We start from the raw sequence: 24,297 nt of genomic DNA, 5'->3' as shown, positions 1-24,297 counted from the left end.
AGAGATGAAAGGGTGTATGTTAAGATTAATATATTAGGATATTATGGAATATAGGGTAATATACTAGGATTATAGCTAATGGGTCATCTGGTACATGGTAACCTCTCTATAAACCATGATTATAATTTATTTGCACTCCTTTGTGATATATATGTAAGCAGTCCTTAAAGATACTGTTATAAAATAGTATAACTGAAACATACTATTTAGTCTTCCCTAGAGTAGAATTTATTCAGTGTTCCTGACATTTAGGATCTGCCATTTCCCACATTCTAGGAGGAGATCTTTGATTTTACTTTAAATTATCCCTGTGTAGTTGAGACATCAATCTTAATTTTCTCCCATGAAGTGTGAAGAATGTTGTAAATTGCCTTAGGCCTTTCAGCTGTCTGTCAAGTTTGTCAAGACTGTTAAGTATGGAATTGCTTCCCAACTCCCTATTTCAAGTTATGTGTTTTGTCTTTAAAAAGGGGGGAGGGGTATTCTGTATCTTTTTTTTTTAAGTGGCTCTCAATTCTCAACTTTTATGGAACTGCATCTGCTCCTGTTTGACTCCACCATAAAATCGTTCTTACTTCCTGCACATCACTACCTCATCTTTTAAGGAGCTATATCAGCACTTGTGTGTTGTGTAAACTTTTTTTTTTTTGGTCTGGCTTGGGTTGAGAGCAGCTGCTGTGTTGACAGCTTTGAGGGGAGGTTAAAATCATCGTCGGAAGCATGGCATCAGAATCAGGGAGGTCGGAAGTCAAACTCAGCTCTGCCAGGTCGTTATTTCAGCCCTCTGCAGGTTACTCAACCTCTCTCAGCCTCTGTTTTCGCGTCTGTAAAAGCAGAGTTACTGCCCCACCGTATGGTGGGGTTGTTTTCAGAAGGAAAAGAGCTGGGACGGATTGGTAACTCTGCAGAGAAGGCCGCTGTCTCTGGCTGGGTCCCCATCACTCAGAGCTCCACGGCCTTTGCCGCCCTTGCTGTCCTCCCGGCCCCCAGCCCTGGTGCTCTCAGGAGACCCACCCCCTCTGCCCAGGAAAGAGCGGGCTCCCAGCCCCATTCAGAAAGCTCCGCCCCTCGGAAGTGGGGCCCCCACGCATGCGTGCTCTGGGCCCGTCGCCTCTCCCGGCCCTGCGCAGACCCTTTTCCCCACGCCCACCCGCTGACTTCTTTCCAGTGGCGCGAAAACCAGCTGAATCCCTCCTGTCTCTTCAGAAGAGCCCTCCGGGACCCCAGGTCCCTTTGCTTCTGATTATTTCTTTCCTGTTAGGAATTTCAGGGCTCTGCGTTAGTCGCCCTCACCCTCGTGCCCTCTCACCCTTTCAGCTGAGGTCCCTGGTGACCTCTGTGCCATAAAGGCCATGGGCTCTTTCCTCTTCCTCTTTCTGGTCGCTCAGCCCATTGACCCTTTCTTCCTTCCTGGGTTCCTCAGCCCCGGACTTCCCAGATTCGCCCTCCTCCTTTTCTGCCTGCAGCCTCCCCGGCTCCCGTGCCTTCTTCTCCCGTCTGTGTGGTGGTTGAATGTTGGTGTTCCTCAGAGTTCCACTAAGACTTCTCTTACTCTGTGCCTTCTCCAGCCCTCTTCCTGTTTTCCCCTTCAACCACAGTGATCTTGTAGAAACACATGAGATCATGCTCTCCTCGTGACTGAAGCCCTGTGGTGGCTCCTGCTGCACTTGGCACGGCTGGAGCCCTTGGTGGCGTGTCCATCAGGCCAGCTTCACTGTGGGCTCCTCTCGCCTCCCTCATTGGTCTCCACGGTTCAGGTCGAGTTTCAGTTCCTCGGTCAAGACTGTGTTTCATCTCTCATATTGGTCACTCCGTGTTCCTTCTGCCTGGAACGCAGTTCCCCACTCCGAGTTTTTGACACTGTCTACTCTCCCAACCTTCAAGTCTCAGAACAGACTGAATGTCTTTTCCTTAGGGAAATGGTCCCTGTGTCCCAGGCCTGACCACCTCTCCACTGGAAACTCCAGTTATCTAACCCTCAGCACACGTGTGGGGCTCTGTGTCCTGTCCTTTCCTCCGGCAAATAAGGGACCGGGTCTCTGATTCACCCCCAGAGTGGAAGCATGGAAGATGGTGTGTTTGTTTATGGTTGGATGAATAAATGAACAAGTGAGAGTTTCATATGTTACTGTCTGTATTCATAAACAGGTAGATGGGTGAATAAATGAGCAAGTGAGAACTAAATACATTCGTTTGCAAAGCAGGCAGCAGAGTTCTTGTGTATAATAAGTACTCAATAAATGGTAGCTTTATTTTTAATTGACTTTTCAGCTAGGAACCATGAAAAGGGGGAAAAAACATCCCCCAAGCTGGTTAATGGAAGCAGTGCCCCTTAATGACGTCATTCATGAAACGCTGCGGCCGTTGGCATAGGCCCTGGGAAATCAGAGCTTAAACAGCAGCCTCTTTCTCACAGTCAGCCTTTTAATATCTTATATTTCTTGTCTCTTTCTCCCTCCTGTTTCTCCTCATGTTAAAATCATCATTTCTCACCTAGATTCTCGCCTCCTTGGTGCTCCCTATCAATATGTTCCTCTCCTCCTCCTCTAGGTTGTGAGCTTCCCTCCCGTCACCCCCCAGTGCCCAGCATGGTACCTGGGGCCAGTGTTTGTTGAGTGAATGAACGAAATGCGTGTTTCAAAAGCAGATTGTGGTGTTGTGGGGGCGAGGGTATAGCTCAGTGGTAGAGCACGTGCCTGGCCTGCATGAGGTTCTGGGTTCTATCTCCAATGCCTCCATAAACTAAAAATAAATTTAAAATCCCATCTTCCTCCCCCCTCAAAAAAAAAAAAAAAGGCAGACTGTGGTGTTGCCAGGAGAGTTAGTGAAAATCAATTGACTAATTTTGGTCTCAGTTCAGTTTTTAAAAATTATAGTTCAGACTTTTTGATTTTATACTTGTCCAGTATGGCTGATACATCAGTTCCTATATTTTCCATTTTCTTTCCACATTTTTGAATGAGAAAGATTTTGTTAGATTGTATCCCAGTTCTCAGTGATCACAGTATCCTGTGAGCTGTTGCAGACTCAGGTGTGTGAGGCCACCCTCACTTCAAGCATTCCAACGTGTGATAAGTTACAGCTCGCTGACTCTGTATCACTGTAGAATGTCTTATGTGTCTTAGACATAGTTCTTTCAGTATGAGCTATATATGTATTTTTTTCCTCCAAGTCAAATGGCTTTATTAGCCCCTGGGGGCCACATTTCTCCCCTACCACCACTACCTGCCCTCCAGGGGATGGGAACTTTGGGACCAGTGAGGGGCATGGGGAGTCCAGTGCACACTGCAGTATTGAGTCAGGCCCTAAGTGGGTGCCCGGGGCCCTACCTCCCTCCCTGCCTGTGAGGAGAGCCTAGTGGTGGGTGGCAGGTGGGAGGTGGGCTCTGTTCCTGGCTGAATGTTCCCAGCCTGGAGGTGAGCTATATGTCTTTTGATTTAACAGCAGTCGCCTCATTAATTAGGCACCTGCTGTATGCCAGGCTCTGTGCTAACAGCTTCGCATATAGACATTCTGCTCTCCAAATAGCTTTCTAAGGTAGGTAGTTACACCCATTTTAGGGATAAAGAAACGGGAGCCCAGGGAGTCAGGTGGCTTTCTTCAGACAAGTTCAGATTTTGGCAGGATTTGAACCCAGCTCCCTGTAGCCCCAGAACCCATGACTTTCCCACTTGACTTCATTGCCTCCCTTTATATACATTGTAAGTAAATGTCACCATATCCACAGCCTTTGTCCAGTTTGTAAAGAGTGTTTTCTTCATCATTTCCTTGGCCTTAATTAGAGACTGAGGTAAGATACAATGTGGGAACCAGGAGCAGACTGAGGGGCTGACGTGGAGGGAGATGAAGGTAGAGGTGTGGCTTGTAGGTGGCAGAACCTGGATGGGACCCACGTCCCCTCTGGCCGCCTGCCTGAGAAGTCACAGGGCTCCCAACAACTGCTCTCTCGGTTCTGATGACCCAGCAAGGGTACACGGGCAAGCTCTTCTTGCTGTCACTCTCTGCCTGCATGTCTTTTTAACCATGGCAGCCTGAACCTGCTTCCTCTGCTTCCTTCTCCTTAGTGCATGTGCTTTCCTGAATGTCTCCTCTGCATCAGGCCCTGTGATGGAGGCAGAGGTGAGCGACCCAAGTCCTCCTCTGCCTCTTATTCCATTATTAACACTGTCTTTTTTACAGGCCTTGAATCTCTTTCATGAGCCTTAGTTTTTCACTCTTTCAGCTTTAGTACTTAAAAAAAAAATTTACCCTTTGTTGGAGAAGACTGCACTGTATGGGGAAGAACAGGGGACGAGGAACCCCAAGCCCTGGGTCCTGACCGTGTGCCTGAGCCAGGTCAGTTGGTCTCTGCTGCCAAGGGCTGTTACCATTTCTTTCCCCGTTGCTGTGACGCTCAGGTGTGGCGATGTGCACAGGCCGTCACTGCCCCCGGGGAACCTGCCCTTTAGAGTCAGGGCCAGTGCCACTCCTCTTGTTCCTAGTCCAGTGCTCGTCCTCCACGAATGCCAAATGATTCAGAAGCTGTGTTTCTTCCCCCCTTTCCTTCCATCATTTTAAATTCCTGCAAAAGTACCATGGTAGAACCCAGGTGCTATGAAGGCAAATAGAGTGTGGTCCTTTCCATCGAAGAACATCTGGGCCCATGGTATAAATGTGAGGAAAGAGCCAGAGTTGAGGTGAGAGGGTTGGACCGAGCCAGAGGCCCCGCCGGTACGCTAGCAGGTTTGCACTTGATCTTGGCGTTACAGAAGAGGACAGATCATGTCAGTAGGGAAGGCTGTAAGGGCCAGGGTAAAACCGGGCTGTCAGCTGGGCTGGCCTGCCCGCTTTCACCTGTTAGGCCCCCTGGAAATAGCTGTGCTGCGCACGGTTCTGACAGACCACCAGTTCCTGCATGTACCTTAGTATCTGCCTGGCTCCTTGGATGAGTTGAGGGGAAGTATCTCCGAGATCATTTTTTTGAATGCTGGAATATGTTCATAGTGACCCTTAGAGTTGAATGTTTTTGTAAAGTTGGCTGTCCCACAGAATCCAAGGTAAAACCCTCCATTCTCTATCTGGTAAAAGTACAGAAATGGTCATGCTGTTGCAAACCCAGACTTGGTCAAATTATATGGAATATGAGAAAACTTCTGAATCCACTATGTTCATGTTTAAATAAACAAGTAAACACAAAGCAGCTTGTGGTGCACCCAGAAAGAGAGCACAGAGGAGCAGGGCCCCGGGCTGGCGGCTGTGGGGGGATGTCAGAAGTGGGCACCGCGTTGATGGTTTGGGTGTAGGGTTTGGGTCTGCACAGCTGGCAGAGGCCACTCTCAGCGCACGCCCTCCTGGTGGTGGGCTAACATACCACGTTACCCTGGAGAGATTCCTTCCGCCCTTTACACAAAACTGTTGTGTGAAGAGATGGACAGACTCCCGAGTCTCTTGCAGACTGAGGTATTTGCCTGTGTTCACTCTGCATGACGTGGCCTGGGACCCTTCCAGTGCACTTGGTGTCATGAAAAGAATGTAGCTTTGGTTTGGATCCCAACACTTGTAACCCTTGGGACCTTGAAGTAGTCACTTCTTCTGAGCTTCAGTGTCCTTATCTAAAAGTCAGGATAATCCTTACAGGATTTTCCGTACCTGGCGGAGTAAGTAGCCAATAAATACTTCTCTTTCTTGTAAGCATCGGGCTGATAAGCACACAGGTAATTCCCTTAGAAACTGAGACGTGATGTCGGTTGAGGATAACCGCTGCAAAAAATGCAGGACTAATGGCTCGTAACTGCTCCTGAAGTCTCCTAATGCTCCCCCCACCCCACCCCACCCCCACCAGCAGTTGCCGCAATAAAGTGGTTTCGGCAGCCGCGATAACCAGGCGGCACAGACGTCCTCGGCTTCCCGAAGAAGGCTGGAGAAGGCTGGCGTTTCAGCAGCAGTGCTTGTTTACAGCACACGGACCATTTGGGGATACCTTCTTATCACCAAAGACATTGAAAATGGAGTGACTCCTACCTTATCTTACAGAGAACTTCTCACTTAGTCTTGGAAATGGCCCTTAGGACTTGCACAGGGCAAACAACAGAAAACCCAAACAGTCTGTTTGCTTAAGAGGTAATAAACTTCTGTGAAACCCCCACTCAACCAGAGAACTGAAGTGTTAATAAGTTACATCTCCCTGTGCTTCCTCCCCACCCCATCTTCCTATTCCCCACCAAGCTGCCACTCCTGAAAGTTATACTGATTATTTTCTTGCTTTTTTGGCTCCCTCTGCATCTCCCTCTCCCTCTCTCCACCACCCCTACAACTTCCCCCTATCTTTCCCCTCCCCCTCCTTCTCCTTTTCCCTCTACAAACCCACGAAATGATACCTTAATGTGCTCATAATTTGCCTTTGCCTGAGGTTGAACAACTCTTTATATAATTATTGGCATTGTATGCTCCCCTTTCTGTGAAACGACTCAGCATGCTGTTCGTGTCTTTTGCCCATTTTTCTGTTGGGTGTTCCCTTACTGATTTGTAGGCATTTTTATGTATTCTGCTGCTAATCTTCCATCAATTGCTTGTGTTACAAATATCTTCTTCCAGTTCACAGATTGTCTTCACTCTCTGCAAAGTGTCGTCTGATGGACAAAAGTTTTCATATTAATGTAGCCAAACTTACTGATCTTTTTTTGTGTGCTTAACATTTTTTTGTATCTTCATAAATTCTTTCCTACTTCCAGCTCAGAAAGATATTCACTTCTATTTTCTTTTCAAGTTTTCAAAGTTTGCTTTTGACATTTAAGTGCTTCATCCATCTGGAGTTGATTTTTCCGCCTGGTGTGAGTAAGAATCCAGCTTATTTTTTTCCTATGGATAAACAATTTTTCCAACTTTTCCTTTTCCACACTGTCTGTCATGCTGTCTCTGTCCAAAATCAAAGTTTCACAGATGCTAAAGTCTGTTCCTAGGCTCTTCTGTATCATTGGTCACTCTGTCTCTGCACCATTACTGCTCTGGCTTAAGTACTACAGGTCTATGGTAAGCTTTTGGAGCTGGTAGGGCAAGCTGCCCCTTAAATGTTTGGGCTATCAGGGCCCATTTAAAATTTGGAATCAACCTTTCAGATTCCACAGAATAATCGAGGTGTAATTTACATACAGTGAAATTATCTTCTATTGTACAGTTCCGTGTTTTAACAAATGCACACCATCGTGTAACCACCACCATAATCAAGATACAAGACAGTTCTCTTTGTGATTGACGTCCTCCCCCAATCCCTGACTGCCGCTGCTCTGTGTTCTGTTGAGTTTTTTTTTAAATCTCATTTTAAATTTTTTCAATGTTCTGTTAAAACAGAGTTTTTAAATCTGGAACTGCATTAAATGTATGGATCAACTTAGGAAGGAATCTACAGCTTCTATTAAGTCTTCTTGTCCGTGAACATAATGGCATATCTTTCAACTTAGTTGGAAAGATTTTTGCTTGACAATAATGGAAAGTTCTAAATTAAAAAAAAAAATCTAAACATTTTAAGTAATTCTTTAAAACTCCTAGTAGGGGAAGCATTTTTTATGATAATTGTCACTCTAAATAGACACATAAATACACACAAATATATGTCAGACATGTGACAGTGTTACATTCTTTAAAAAATCATGTCTTGGTTCCAAACCAGCTTTGTTGCTTACCCTACAGGACCCTAAACAGGCTGCTTGGCTTCCTTGATGCTCAGACTCTCTCTCTCTCTGTGATGGTTAGAACATCCCTTCCTTGGGGGGCGGTTGTGAGGATTAAATGCTGTAACGTGTGCAGAGTGTCAAGAGACAGCAGACCTAGCACAGTGAAACTGTGGGTGGGTGAGACTATGGAGAGGAAGTGCTCTCACTCACCTACAAGGAACCAGGGAGGGCCCTCACCGTCTTTGGTTTCCCAGTGGCTCTAACAAAGTGGCATGACCGAAAGACGGCCTTGAATCATTTCCCTGACAAATTTGGAAAAGGTTAGTGTTACCAAGCCGCCTGCTACACGCTGCTTCTGACAGGCGAGCTGGAATCACTGGAGGACACAGCTGACAGCCAATTCATTTTGCTGATTCATCCATTAGAGGGGTGGCTTTGAGCCAGAGCTTGGCTTCTAGATTAAAGGCTGAGAGCTGCAAAGCTGCTGGGACTTGAAGGAATGCTGGTAAATTGCTGCCATGTGAAGGCCAGCAGTGAAAAGTGGATTGTTGTTTGTGTCCCCTTTTAAGTGATCCTAATTCCAAATGTGCTCAGATAAATTCCCCACTGTGGTTAGGGAGTTGTTCGTAACATGTGTCCACAGGGCCAAGAGCTGAATTATTGGAAACAATCAGATGCTGTTAAATAGATCATCTTGGCTCCTTTGTGACCCTATTTCCACCTTTGCTTTCACAGGGAATGTTGACTCAAGCCTACTCTTTTACTTGTTAGTCCAAATTAAACTCGAGAGAGGCGTCATTGCAGATGTCATCCCTTTGAGGCACGCTTCCAAGTAAACCTGCCTGAATAAGGAATGAAACTTAAAAGAGGAAAATCCAAGCGATGCTCAGGACAGAACAACCATGTAGAATCTGTGGGTTCTCATTATATATCACATTGATAAATGAACCTGTTTTACTAGGTAGTCTCAGGCTTATAGGAAACTGCATAAAGCTTGCCTGTGACAGTGTGAGCTTGAGGGTGGAAGTTGTGTCTTGTTTCACCAGCTATCTAGCATCGTCCCTGGGACAGACACCCAGTGAGCGATCGCTGGGTGGAAGCATGGATGGATGATGTCTGGTGGATGTACAGATTACTGGGTGGTTAGATAAGTGTGCCAAGAAAGTTAGAAGTGTAGCCCATTGAAAGCAAGAAAAGTAACTCTCGGGAGGAAAAAGGTTTTTCAAGAGAAGCTCCTGTTTCTTTGGTTCTCTGATATGAGTGACTTTGGTCAATGAGTATCTCCAGAACTGAATGCTCTTGTTTATCTCCTTGTGAGTGAGTCAGAACATGCTGTTTGGAGCTCACATTTCAGGAACTCACTCTACTCTGAGATAACGTGGAAGTTCTTTAATACCCTTAGAGTGTTTTCTTTTCCTTTTCTTTATTTTTCCTCTTTCACTCTAGAGTGAATATTTGAAGAGTACAGCAGACCTCTTAGTAAAAAAATTTTTTTAAATAAGATTTTTTTTTCTTCTTGTTTTTCTATCTATTGTTGTTCTCTTTTGCTTTGCTCTTTAGGTGGCTAAACATTTAGGGCATGACAGTCTATAAACTGTTACTGTATTGAGAAGCTTTAGGCAAATCTGGTCCACTTAAGAGTGAAGACTAAAGTGTCACGTGTCGGATATGTGGGGAGTGTCTGCCTCCCAGACAGTTGTCTTGCCCTGTGATGTAAGGTCCGGATGTGCTGGCGTCCCTGTCTGGTTCTGATGTGCTCATCACCACTTGCCGCGTTCTGCCTTGCACTCACTCACTTAATATTTACTGAGAACTGCTCCGTACCGAGAACTTTGCTGGGAGTGGGATATAGACTCTATCTCAGACGTCATGGTGCTTTTGCCGCATGCCCGGGTACCACGTCTGCTCCCAGCCACCCCCACCAGCACGACCCGGCCCTTACTGTCTCGCTGCTAGTGTAGCTGATAACTGCTGGCAGTGGCAGTGGGCCTGGGGAGTATGTGCTTCAAACTGCAGGAGCCGGAACCAGCAACTGAGTGCCTGTCCGCCAGCAGGTTTCCATGGGGCCTCACCCTGACACTTCCCGCACATTCCATCCCCCAGACTCCGAGGAAGAGGCAGCAGAACTGACTGGGCCATACTCAAGCATTAACACCAAAGACAGAACAAGCTCCAGCTTTCTAGTACTCCTGCCAGAGGCACATTTCAGAGAATTCGCAATCTTTGTGAGCAGAAGAAGAGGCCTGTCTCAAGTATTGTGGGAATATCTTGAATCTGCAGAGTCTAAAGGGAAGTGCAGAACAGCAGGAAAGGCCCTGGCCTTAGGGTCGAAGCAGCCTGGTTTTGCCTCCCAGCACTGCCCCTGGCCCCGCTGTGGCCTGTGGCAGTCCCCCGACCTCTGTGCCCCTGCTTTCTCCTGAGCAGTGAAGACCATTCCTCCTTTGCAAATGCGCTGTGAAGCTTAGACATCGTGTATGCAAAACGCTGGGCACAGACATCCAGGAGACCTTCAGTATTTGACACAGTCACAGCACTGCTGTCAGTGTTGCTTTTATTGTCATCTTTATTGTTAACAAAATGGGTGAGGCTTTATAGTTTTCCCTTAACGGTTTGGGTTTTTCATTTTCTTACTCTGAAAATGAGTAATTTTCAAGCATAATGTTACCTGCAAATATGTGGCAAATTAACGTTTTACTTAAATCATTCTAGTTCTCTGTAGTTTACAGAACACTTTCACACTGTAAAGGAGATTGGGGAACAGAGACACTCTTTTCTCTGGATGAGAAAACTCAGACTTGGAGAGTCCATGGGATGTTCCCAAGGCCACCTGGCTTCTAAATGGCAGAGCTGGGCTCGGAGCTCAGACCTGAACCCAGGGCTCCTTTTTGCAAGTGACATCTCTGGGGTGAGGCCAGACTCTTTGGTAAGGATTTTTTCTTTTCCTCGTAGCTGTCAACACCAGCAAATATGCAGAAAGCTATCGGATCCAGACCTATGCTGACTATGTGGGGAAAAAACACGAGGAGAAGCAGATCAAGAGAAAGTGGACAGAAGATGGTTGGAAGGAGGTTGAAAGAAAGCGGCTGAACACGCAGTGCGTCTCCTACACTCCGCAGAATCACTATTACTATGCCAGCAGGTAAGAGCTCCTGCCTGTTGATTTGAAAGGGCATTCTTCTTGTTGCTCCTGATGGGATTCTAAGTAATAAATCTGACTTGTGAGAAAGACTTTGTTCTAACTTTTCACTTAATATCAGAAGTTACTGCTACCTTAATTCCTTCTGTGCTGTACAGACCACAGCCATTTCAGTTACCACTCTCAAAACCCCGGTGGGGCAGACTGGGGAAACGTCTTATTCCCGTTTTAGGGGTGAGGAAACAGAGGCTCCAGGACTTGCCCACCATTCAGTGAGAGAGCCAGGATGAGCTCTTCTGTCTGATTCCTTCTTTTCTCAAGCTGCCATGTTGCTTCTGGCTGAGCTTCTGGAACCTCTTTCAGGTCCCATGTCGACACCGAACCACATGCCTTGCTGGAGAAAGAGAACTTGACACATTCTTCCTTTACTAATCTACAATCGTACTTTCCAAAGATAATAACTGGTGAAGTTTTAGAATCTTTGTGAAATTATAAAACATAGGTATAGAAAATGGGGGGAGGGGGAGTTCATTCTAGAAAATTATAAATATTAGAAAAGTGTGAATTAACAGAAGAAAGAATTGGCAGGAGGGTATAGCTCAGTGGTAGAGTGTGTGCTTAGTTAGCATGCATGAGGTCCTGGGTTCAATCCCCAATACCTCCATTAAAAATGAGCAAACAAACAAACTTAATTACCTCCCCCCCTCCGTTAAAAAAAAAAGAAAGAAAGAAAAATTAGCCATAATCCCACTACCCAGAAGCAATCACTGTTGATATTTTGGATTGCCCTCCTTACTTTTTAAATGGTTTTTAGAGATTTTTCAAGTTGAGTTATAATTACCATACAATAAAATGTATAGATCTAAAATGTTTAGTTCAAAGAGTTTTAACAGTTATATGTACCTATGTAACCACCACTCAAAGCAAGATACGGAACATTTCTATCTCCCATCTCAAAATTTCCTTGGGCCTCCTTTTCAGGTAACTCCAAGCCTCCCCTGGGCTAAGCAACTATTTCAAATTTCTGTCACTATGGATTAATTTTGATTACTCTTGGAATTTATTTTAAAAAGAATCATACGGTATTGTGTTTGGGTTCTTTCACTTAACATGTTTTTGGAATTCATCCTTGATGTGTGCATATCAGGAGTTCATTTATTTTTAATGTTCAGTAGTATTTCATTGTATGGATATACAACATTGACCTGTTCTCCTGTTGGTAGACATTTGGGTTGTTCCCAGTTTGGGACTATTGTGAAAAAAAAGGCTGCTATGAACATTTCGGTAAACAATTTCTTGTAAGCATATGTTTTCATTTCTCTTAAGTAAATATCTTAAGAGTAGAATTGTCGGTTCTTAGGACAGATACGTTAAAATTTGTAGGAACAATCAAACAGTTCTCCAAAGTAGATGTACCATTTTATACTCTACCAGAATTATATGACTGTTCCAGTTACTCCACATCCTTGTCAACACTTAGTGCTGTCAGTGTTTTTTATTTTAGCCATTCTAGATAATATAAGATGATATTACATTGTAATATGAATTCATCTGGTTGACCCCTTTTGTGTGCTTCGTGACCATTCAGATACCTTCTGTTTGAGGTGGATATTTAAATCTCTTGCCCATTTTCTAATTGGGTTGTTTGCCTTTTTACTGTAGATTTGTAGGAATTCTTTTAAGTATTCTGGATACACATCCTTTGTCAGGTATATGTGCTGCAAATACATTTTTTTGATTCTGGGGAAATATATTCATTTTATCAGTGATGTCTAGTGAGCAGATGTTTTTAATGTTGATGATGTCCTGTTTGTTTATTTTTTTCTGTTATGGTTAGTGGCATTTTTTTTTCTGTCCAAAAAATCTTTGCCAGCCCTAAGATTGTAATGATTTTTCTGTTTTCTTCTAGAAGGTTTATAATTTTCGCTTTTACATTTAAGTCATGACCCATTTCAAATTAATTTTATATATGGAATAACATAGGAGTCAAGGTTTAGTTTTTTCCATATGGATATCTACTTGTTCCAACAGCATTTGTTAAAAAGACTTTACTTACTGACTTGACTTGGCACTTTTGTCAAAAATAAATTGACCATGTATGTCTAGGTCTATTTCTGGACCCTTCTGTTCCACTCATTTTTATACCTGTTCTTCTGCCAATATCACACTTTCTTATTTCTTTGACTTTATAAAGTCTTAAAATCAGGTAGCATCCAAATTGTTTTTCTTTTTCAGATTGTTTGGCTATTCTAGATCCTTTGTATTCCACAAAAATTTTAGAATCATCTTGTCTGTTTTTCATTTAGACTGGTTTTGTATTTTTTACTGTAGAAGTCTTATATGTCATGTTTATTTTTTTCTAAATATTTTATATTATTGTTTTTGTAAGTGGAATTGTTCTTTAAATTTCATTTTCAAATTGTTCGCTGCCTCTATATAGGCATATAATTGTTTCACATTGACCTTGTATCCTGCAACCTTTCAAAATTAACTTATTCTGATAGTTATTTTAATATATATTCCACAGGGATTTTTTAATGTACACAATCATGTTGGCATGCTATTAACAACAGTTTATTTCTTTTCCAATCTTTATTTCTTTTTCTTGCCTTATTGCACTGGCTAGCCCTCAGGTATATTGTTAAATAGAAATGGGAAGAGTGGATATCCTTGCCTTGTTTCCAGTATTAGAGAGGGAAGTGCAGTGTTTCCCTTTGAAGGATGATTCTTAGATTGTCCATACAAGTCTTTTTTCAGGTTGAGGAATTTCCCTTCCATTTCCTGCTTGCTAAGAATTTGTATCATGAATAGATGTTGAGTATTTTCAGATGCTCTTTCCATATCTTTTAAAATTGTCATATGATTTTTGCCCTTTATCTTGTTAATACTTTGAATGACATTGATTGGTTTTTGAATGCTTAATCAGATTTGCATTCCTAGGAGAAATCTCACTTGTCATGATGTATTACCCTCTTTAGGTGTTGTTTGATTTGAGTATTTGTTAAGTATTTTTGTATCTTTGTTTATGAGGGTTTATTAGACTGTAATTTTCTCTTTTTTGTATCTTTGTCTAATTTTGGTATCAAGATTATGCTGACCTCATAAAACTAGTTAGGAAATTTCTCTTCTGTTACTTTGTGACAGGTGTATAGTATTTTTCCTTAAATTATTAGTTGAGTTTACCAGTGAAGACATCTGGACATAATTTTTTTTGTGGAATGGTTTTTGATTATGAACTCAATTTCTTTAATAGATACGGCACAGCTTAGGTTTTCTGTTTTCTTGTATCACTTTTACTAATTTGTGTTTTCCAAGGATTATTCTGTTTTATTTATGTTGTCAGATTCATCAACATAAAATTATTAGCTCGAAATAGTCCCTTATAATTTTAGTATCCATAGGCTCTAGAGTTACGTTCCTTTAGAAATTACTGACACTGGTTATTAGTTTTTCCTCTCTTTTTTCCTTACTAGGGTGTTTTACCAATTAATTCTTTCTAAGTACCAACTTTTAACTTCATTAATTTTTCTGTACTGTTTTTGTTCTATTTTTAAAATTTATTTATACTCTTGTTCCTATGACTTCTTCTACTTATTTTGGATTAAGTAGTTATTCTTTGGATTCATCAGGTTTGGGGACTTAATATGTTATTCTCCCACCTTAAGATGGGAACTTAAGTTCTTGATTTTATGTTTCTTCTTTTCTAAAAAAAAGTGTTTAAAGCTGTAAGTTTTCCTTTAATTTCTGTTTAACATCATCCCACATACTTTGATATGTTGTCTTTTCACTGCCATCTATTACAAAATATTTTCTAATTTTTCTCGTGCTTTCTTCTTTAACCCACAAATTATTTGGAACTTCTTTGATAATTGTTGAGGCATGTTTTATGGCCTGGCATATGGTCTGTCTTGGTGAATGTTCCAAGTGTACTTGAATGAGTGTCATGTTCCATTAACATTATTTTAGGTTACATTGGTTCATGGTTTTGCCCAAATCTTATGTATCTTTACTGATTGGTTTTGTTTGTTTGTTTGTTTGTTTTTGGCCTACTTTTTCTTTCAGCCACCAAGAGTGGTACAACTGTGGTTGCAGATTTGTTTATTTCTCCATTTAATTATATCAGTTTTTGCTTCACATATTTTGAAGCTCTTTTGATAGGTATATACCCATTTAGGATTGTTATGTCTTCTTAATGAATTGCCTCTTTTATCATTATGGAATATTTCTCTTCAGTTCTAGTAATAATGTCTTGTTTTTGTTTGTTTATTTTGTCCAATATTAATATAGGCACTCTTATTTCTTATACTTGGTATTAGCCATTTAATGCCAACTTAAAAATTTTGTCTTATGTTTCTTATAAATGGCATATTACTGTGTCTTGCTTTTTTCCATTCTGACAACCCCTGCCTTTTAATCTAATTAATGACACAAGGGTGGGGGAGTCTGTCTCCCATCTTGATGTTTATTTCCTGTTTGTTCTGCTTTTTCTGTGTCCATCTGTTCTGCTTTTCTGTTGCTTCTTGCATCAACTGTGTATTTTTCAGTCTTTGCTGATATTTTAGCATCCCGTTTTATCTTCTTATTGACTTTTTTCTTACACTTCTTTGTGTTTTTTTTTGTCACTGTTCCGGAGTAAGATGGCAAACTATAGTCCACATGCCAGTCTGGCCACATGTTTTTATAAAGTTTTATTGGAACACAGCCATGCCTATTAATTTACATATTGCCTCTGGCTGCTTTGCATTTCATTGGCAGATTTGGGTAGTAGTGACAGAGACCATGTGGCCCACAAAACTGAAACTATTTACTGTCTGTTCCTTTACAGAAAAGTTTGCTGATCCCTGCTGTAGAGCTACACTGTCCAGTACGGTAGCTACTAACCACCCACACACGGCTAATGAGCACTTCAGATGTGGCTAGTCCAAACTGAGATGTGTTGTAAATTTAAAACACACATGTGATTTTGAAGACTTGAGTACATGTTGAAATTATAACATTTTGGATATATTTGGCTAAATAAAAATATTATTAAAATTAATTTCACTTGTTTCTTTTCACCTTTTTTTAATGGTGGCTCCTAGAAAATTTAAAATTGCATATCTGGTCCACAGCATATTTCTGTTGGCCAAGCACTGCTCTAGAGATTATAATATGCCTCTTTCATGTATCACAGTCTGTCTCTAAGTGAAAATTATACTACTTCATGAACAATGTAAGATTTTTACCTAGCGTATATTTCTATCTACCCACCTCCATCCTTTGTGATCCTTTGTCTCATGTATTACTTCTACATTCTGTGAACTTGATACATTGTTGCTTTTGTTCCTTTTCTTTTTCTTTAAACAGTTAATACTTGTAAAGAAAATAGGGGACTAAAATGGCATAAGTATAAACATAAAAATAAACATAAAAATTCAGGCATAATTAGAAAGGTCCAGTTCAGATTGTGTGGGGTCCTTATGTGACTCTTATGACACTTCTCTTGGCTCTGGAGAATTGACTCTGAGATCTTGGGAGACAGCCACAACAGCTGAGCTTCTGAGGTTGACTGTTAGCGGTGCTGACGGGTGGATTTCTTCTGCTGTTTGCAGTGGTGTTGTGGTAGCAGGCTTCTTTTCTTTTCTCTGATAGATTCAGTGTCCAGAACATTCAAGGAGTTTATAGTCGATAACTGGACAGAAGATAGGGCTTAGGTTCTGGGAAGCTAGACTGGCCATAAAGTGGCTTGAGAAGGGAAGAATGAGATTTGGTTTGGTGTCACGAGATCTGAGTCAAGTACAGGTTGGCATGGCATTGGAAGGATCCTCCTTTACAGTGGGTGCTAAAACACTGAAGATCTCACTAACAGATATTTAGTCCCTGTAAATAAACACTGATGTTTGAAATATTCTTGAAAGACAGATGCTATTACCATTCATATTTAATTAAGAATGTTCTATAATTAAAGAAAATGGTCTTCTAAAGCCACTTTGCCCTTGCAGAGATGTGGTCAGGCGTGTCTATGGGTTATTTGCTCTTTGGCTTATTTCAACAGTTAGGAAAAACCCGTTGGCTATTCTCTTCCTTCTCATCTTTCCTTTCTATGAGACTAAATTTCAGCCTTCCTTGAAAATATAGTAGCTCCTGGGAATTCCTGCTCTTGTTGGAAATGCTGAAGGCTATATCAAAGCTATGGTTTTCAGATTTCATGTAATTTTCATCTCAAGTTAGTGGTTTCTGCAAGTAATTGAATGTGCATTTTATATGAGGATATGGAGGGAAAGCCTTTTAGAGACAAAGAAGAATTCCAAACTGTTCCAGGACCCATTGCTTTGTCAGAGGCTTACCCGTTTATCCATAAGTTGGTCTGTGGAGCAAGTGTTTTCCCTCCTCTGACTAAAAAATGCCTTAGAGACAACAGAAGCCACAGGGTGGAAAGGGAACTGACTTACCGGCAGCTGAACCACAAGGGTTCTAGCTTAAGCGCCGCCGGTACCTTGGGAAAGACTTCATTCACTCCTCCCTTGGGTAAATACCCAGCGAGAGCCCAGTATTTGCCTCTGTTTTCTCATCTCAAGTGAAGCATTGTGTTGGAAAGATTGCTTTAGGTCCCTTCTAGCCCTTAAATTCTAAGTGTTTTTACACCGTGCACAGCGTAGGGCATGAGGAGGACACTGGTCAAAGCTCTGGAGAGAGACCCTTGCATCATCTCCTCAAACAGCGGGTGGTTTCCTCTCAACCCAAGAGTTAGATTTTTGAAAATCACTATAGTTGGCTGATTTTTAGTTAAGGAGTATATAATGAAAGTAAGACTGGGTAAAGCAGTGTCACGAGTGAACCTCTGAAAGTCCTTTGTCACACTGAAATACCAAAGGCAGCACCCCGAATAAAGGAAAGATCGTTGACCTTTCATTGAGTACTGCCTTTCAAATTCCCACCTGCCATCTGTATACTAGAATTTCTTGGAAGCTCCTTCTCCCCATGATTTCAAGAAGCTGGTTAGACACCACTCGTCAGTAGCAGAAGAAACTTGCGCTCAGCCCTTTTTGGCCTCTATGTCTGGTCCTCTGCTTTCACATTCATTGTTTTCCTGCTTCTGTGACTCGGAGTGGTTGCCTCTCATCTTCAGACCCACCACCACCCGCCAGTCTCAGCGTGAGTCTCCCCAGCACGAGCCCCGCCCCTCCTACCCTGGTGGCCGTTCAGTCCCTGGCAGCAGTTGAGGGGCACACTCAGGAGCTCTGTGTTAACCTTCTCTTGTTTCTTTTTTTTTACTTTTGAGTCCATTGCAGGAATCTCCATTTAGCTTTGACTGCTGCTTCTGTTCCTGGTCTCAGCTGCCTTTTTCTGGGGAAATTTCCAGTTTTTTTTTTCTTGTTTCCTTCTCGTTCCTATAGCTTAGGAACAGACTTTACATCTGTGTCTCTATGTTAACCAAATGACATTTCTACAATTTGCGAATCCTTAGCTGCTGGAAAGGGCTATAAAAGTTAATCTAATCTAACCACGTCAGAATCTTTCTTGTATTTGGGCAGGTAAATGTTGGCAAATTCACTGTAGATCTTGTGGGTTCAGTATATTTTAGCAGAAACAAAGTGTTTCCTGTGACACTTTTTAAACCATTGGAGTGATAAATGCACATAATTCTTAAAAATTTGTGTGGTACAGGAGAATATAAAGTGAAGGGGGACTTCACTTTATATTCCACACTCCCAGTTCTTTTTCCCAGTGGCTGCTACTCTTACCATGTTCTTTCAGTGGTTTCCACTGTACTTTTAAATAATACCTCTATTTCTTGTCTTAAAAACTTTGAGCAAAACATCTTGATCACTTATAAAAAAGATTAAAAACTTGACACATAGGTATTACCTTCTCTCTCTGTCCCCCTTCTCACTTTGGGTAGTGATGTTAGTTATACTTTTGACTACTTTTTTGTATCTGCACTTTTTTGCTTTCTTGAGAACTTGATTCCAAGAAATGGCAGCAGGTGTACAGTGTCTATAATATGATTGTATAAAGGCAGTATTCTGAAGGAAAAGTTCATAATGGGGCCCACAGAGAAGAAAATATATTCCTGTGACATTCAAGCTTTGCCACCCAAAGGAGAATATTCCAAAGATCTCAGCTTTTTTGTGTGTAGGTTTTTTTTTGAGGGAAATACAATCTTTTCCTTGAGTGACTTTTTTTTTTTTTTTACATATGGGGTATATGGTTAGTAAATTCTTTTAAAATGTCTCTATTTCACCTTCATAATTGATAATGTTGCCAAATATAGACATCTAGATCCAAAATTTTATCCTTTCAGGATTTAAAATACATTGTTCTCACCACTATGATCATTGAGTTACTCTCCTGTTTCCCTTCAAGGAAGGTGCCATGCTTTCTGTGTCTTCGTATCTCTCGTACCTAACCTGATCCAGAGGATGTCCCCAGATGTTTGGTAAATGAATGAATGAATTCTCAAGTGCCAGTTTCCTGAGTGCCTGCTCTGGGCTAGGTCTCCTGTTTCATTTCATGGGACGCTCACAGCAGCACTGTGAGGGAGGTGAGGTCATCCTCATTTCACAGAGGCTCAGGGAGATTAAGCAATTCTTGACAAAGACCTGGGGGTTGATACCAGGTTATCTGCAGAGCCCCGTTCTTTCCACTATCCATCATAGCCCTATAAATTTTCCCAGGTCTGGAATACAGCCCTGTCCTCAAGGGAAGAAAGTCCTCAAACAGATGGCATCTAGGTACATGGCAAATAGGAGACTATTGTCTTAACTGTAATCACCACACATCTAAGAAAACATCTAAGAGCTTGTGTCTTTTTATTTAAAAGTGATATCCTAGGAAGCAGAGGAGAGGCCCCTTTGATTTTCTGCTTTTAAGAATACCAGAACTTTTCATTATAGAAAAATTTTAAACATATTCAGAAATAGAGACAATAAAGTAATGAACGCCTATCTAGCTATCTGTCACGAAGTGTTAACAGTCAGTGTGTGGCCAGTCCTGTTAATTAGTACTCTTTCTCTCTGTCTTTCCTTGAGATAATTTTGAAACAAATCACGGACAGCATAGCACTTCAGTCACGAGTATATATACGTATGTATCTAAAAGAGAAACGTTTTAAAACAAAACTACAATACTACTGCCACATACAAAATTAATAATAACTCTTTAATATCAAATATCCAGTGTTCAGATTTTCAGTTCACAGATTTTTTTTAAAATAATTGTTTTGTTTGACCTCTAGTTCCGAAACAAGTTCACATACTACATTTGGGTGACGTGTCTCATATCTCTCTTGATCTATGAATTCCCTTTCTCTGTGAATTCTCCCCATCCCCACTCCTTTACAGTAGGTTTAAGAAACCAGATTGCTTTGTAGAATTTCTATATTCTGGAACATTCTTTTAAGGCTGTATAACATGTTACCTGACTGCTGTGTTTATAATTAACTGGTAGTTACATCTATAAACTTGATCAGATTCAGGGCTGAACTGAATGGCAAGAGTATTTCATAGACGGTCTTGTATATTTACTTTTGCATCACATTGCGTGGCACAAAAAGTCTACTTTTCTCTCTTTTTATAAGATTGATCTAGTGGGTTAAGATTTTGCTGGCTTGGTTCGTTCATCTAATACAAAGTTCCTGTATCATTTTTCACCTGATGGTCTTTATTAGCCGTTAATGATCAATGACTAGATTCATTATTTCATTAAGGGTTGCAAAAAAGTAATATTATAGTTTATTACTTTATTTATCATCCCAAATGCTGTTACTTAAAGTAAAAAATTTCTTCTCATCATCTACTTGGTTATCTGGAGGTATAGTTCATATAGAAAAAGCAAAATGAATTCTTTAATCTCTCCCCCCAACACATTTTTAAAACCAGTTTTCAGAAAAATTAGTTGGTTTCCTAGCACTTCCTAAAGGTGAGCAATGAGGTTTGTTTTGTTTGTTTCAAACATGTTTTATATATATATATAAACATATATATATATCCACACACACACACACTTTAGTACATTATATAGTTCTATTCTTTTTGATGCTCTGATTACCTTATTTCTGACCAGTAGAACTATGAACCATTTCCAGTTGTCTCTTGAGTTTTCTAATACAATCCCAATAGTTTACTAGCTCCTTTGACTTCTGATATTCTTAAGAAGGTATTCCAAGGTCTTGTACATTTCCTATGTTATATTTGGAATCAGTCATTTCTCCAAGGGGCCTGTTCCTTATGATGGCAAATGGTATTTAGAAACCGTTATCTGGGTTCTAAGGGTGTTTACTGATACTGGATTTCTTATTGTTTATAGCCTTTTTTAATGAAAAGAGCTAGCATGGAAGTTTTCCCTTTTCCTTCCCTCCCACCTTCTTTTTTCCCCCCTCCCTTCCTTCATTTTTTGTTTTTAAGATAAATTTATACTGATTTCCAATTCACTTAGACTCCAGGACTTAATTTAACTTCTTTTAATTTTTTTTCTCTTTTTCCTTAGGCTGAAAATTTTGATTCCCAGTAACATTGAAGTAATTATTTGCTTTATCCTACCTTATATAATAGTTTCAGAATAACTATATCAGTATCATTACTAATAATTATTGAAAAGAATTTTTTTTTGGCTGTCATTTTTGTCCTTAAGAGTATATCTGACTAGAGATAGACAGTCAAGTTACCTTATTTTATAGTCAGTTGAAATAATTCCTTTTTGTGTGGTTAAGCTACCAACTCAATAAACATTTAGGTTTATTTTATTTTTACTTCTAATGGCTGTTTTTTTAAACTTAATTTTGCCTTATAATTATGTAAAACATTTATGTGGTTCCAAAGTGAAATCTACCAAGTTTCTCTCCCTGCCTCCTCGAACTCATTTCCTCCCTCCCTTGTGGTGACCAGTTTTATTAGCTTTTAGTACATCCTTCCATTTTTACAAATACATAAGCAGATATATATATACACATACATACGTATATATACACCCATACATACACATACATACATACGTACACACACACACACACACACATATACACACAGACACACACACACACACACACCCTTTTGTTAGATGGTAATGAACCACACATACTTTTCCCTACCTTCCTTTTCTCATATAGCTGTGTATCTTGGGAGTCACTTTTACTCTGCTTCTCTTAAGATGTGATTCTTTACACTGCAGATGGTTTTAGTGTTCTTCAGCCTCCTTAGTAAAACATACTAACCAGCTAAACCTGGGTGTTTAATCCTAGTTCAAATGATCAACCGTGTGGCAAAATTCATGAATGTTATATTAAGTCAGAGGCTTTGTGAAAAATTAATTCATGACCAGTGCTCTAGTTCAGATGAATCATTCCTCTTTTACCTTTGTTCATCCTCTTATCTCTTTCTCTGTCCCCTTCAGCATAAAGGTATAAAGCTCACTGACACACGGCATGCTTTTTAGAATATCTGCAGAACAATGTGAAAAACAAGAGAGAAAGCTCATTTATTAAGCAGATTCTTCATCCCAGCCACTGTGCTTGGTGCTTTACATCATTTAAAAAAAAAAAATCTATCTAACAACTCAGTGAAATCCTTGGTGTATATTCCTGATTTATCTATGAAAAAGTTGAGTCTCAGAGCAGCTAAATAATTTAGCTAAAGTTACACAGGGTTCTAACTTACAGGCATTCTGGATCCATAGCCCAGTGTATTAACTTGCCTCTTAGAAACATGGCACATCTACACCTAAGAGTGCGCGTGTTTGAGAAAGACGCTATCTCAGTTTTAATAAATCATGTTTTCTAAAAAAAAAAAAAGAAAGCAAGCAAATGAACAAAAAACCTGTGTTAAAAAAGCCTTAAGGTTAATACATCCGAATTTCAAACTTCATTCTTTGAGGAGAGGCTTTAGATACCTAGTCCCACAGATCATCAGTGTAAAACTGTTAGTGTTTTAATTTTTTAAAAAGAAACAAATGACTCTGGGATGTACAAGCCAGTATCAAAAATACTGAGATGCCATCCTTCTGGTATGCTCAGCACTCTTCATCTCCTTAGTAGTGGCCTTTGGTGGATTATTTGGTTGATTTTAAGTAGAGGAACTACAGCAAGTCCAGAGGAAAATGACTCGGTGATGAAAGGAAGGGGAGATGTTGAGTCTGTTCAGCCTGGAAAGGAGGAAGGGAAAGGGCAGTAGGAACTACCGTCAACATTAGGAAATCCCATAATCAGAAGAGCAGTGGTTCTTGATCCTCCCAGAGGGCTGAGGAAGAACCCTGAGGGGGCTTACGTAGCATCCTTAGTCCCATTTTGCTGATAAGAAAACTCAGAAGTGTCTTGCTGCAGATCACAGAGTTGGTGCTGTCATGAATGCTTTCATGCTTTATAATAGCAGTAATGTTCGAAAATTAATGTTTCCTTTCTGTATCTTCGTGTTATTTATTTGATTAACCATAATTAATAGTAATTATCTCTGTTTCTAATATGTTATGTTGTTCATACTTACCTTCATGTAAGAAAGGATAATTATTTTTGATGATGCTAATGGGGGTTTTTTGGGGGGGGTGAGGGGTAATTAGATTTATTTATTTAATTTTATTTTGATAGAGGTACCAGGGATTGAACCCAGGACCTTGTGCCTGCTAAGCACGTGTTTTACCACTGAGTTATACCCTTCCCACGATGGTGCTAACAGTTGAAATTGCCCTCAACTCACTTAGATGATAGGGAAGTAAAATGCTATTTTTTCACATGTATGTTAACTAAACAAATTTCCTATTTGAGGTACTCTGATCACGTGCAGTTGGGATTACTCCTGTGGTATTTGTAGTATAGTTTTAGCTGAAATAAAGTACGAAATATGTAAATTCTCTATTTTAATTGCCAGGTGTGGAAATCTGACAGTTCATTTTCTGGCAGTTCTTCTTTGACACTTTATACTTCTTAAAAATTCTGCTAGTACACCACAAGCCAGCATAAGCCACAGTGTGCTTGTGCTTTTGGTGGGAAAACTGGGTGTGAGGCTGGAGAGTGGCTGCTGTGACCCAGAACCAAGTCGGTTGTTGTACTGAAAGGGGTTTGATGTTTAAAGGCTGTCCACGGGTTTGGGGGTGCGTCTTTTGTCTGTTGAAGGGTCTCTGAAGCAAAGATTCTGTTTTGTTCAGCTGCATCACTGGTCATATAGAAGCCAGATGCTTGCCGGAGAGGAGCCATCAGACCCTCCCTTTCGTGCCCCTTTTTCCCAAATGCAAGAGAACCCAAATTGGCTGTGTATTTTCAAATCTCCATTTCCGCAGGAGAGCTAATCATAGAATCTAGTGATGGCTAAATCGATGTTTACTATACAATTCTCCAAATTCTTTTGGGTACTGAAAATTTTCGTAATAAAGATTCTGCAACCCTCATGGTAGCATCTTTCAGAATAAACATCTATAATTGATTTCAGTGGCAACACTTCAATGTAGGTACAAAATAAGAACATTACATTTTACCTTGTTTCCATATAGTACATTAATAACTCAAAAGAATTAATATTTGCTTTATTGATGCTACTTTAGAGCCAT

General features: G+C 40.7%; 1 protein-coding gene across 4 annotated transcripts in view; it reads left to right on the top strand.

The window, feature by feature from the left end:
* Positions 1 to 24,297, top strand: part of PARN (poly(A)-specific ribonuclease) — a 148,472-nt gene that overhangs the window by 98,445 nt on the left and 25,730 nt on the right. For 3 of the 4 annotated variants that reach the window (XM_010982874.3, XM_064478467.1, XM_010982873.3), the window contains one exon: positions 10,599 to 10,788. In XM_010982874.3, coding sequence (XP_010981176.1) covers positions 10,599 to 10,788 — 190 coding nt within the window. Of the gene's footprint in view, positions 1 to 10,598; positions 10,789 to 15,610; positions 15,793 to 24,297 lie in introns of those variants that run through there. The other variant, XM_010982875.3, reaches the window with a different exon arrangement.

The sequence above is a fragment of the Camelus dromedarius genome, chromosome 24 (assembly GCF_036321535.1).
Source record: "Camelus dromedarius isolate mCamDro1 chromosome 24, mCamDro1.pat, whole genome shotgun sequence".
NCBI lineage: Eukaryota > Metazoa > Chordata > Mammalia > Artiodactyla > Camelidae > Camelus > Camelus dromedarius.
Note: the sequence above shows the minus strand (reverse complement) of the source record. Positions and strands in the feature narration are given on the sequence as shown.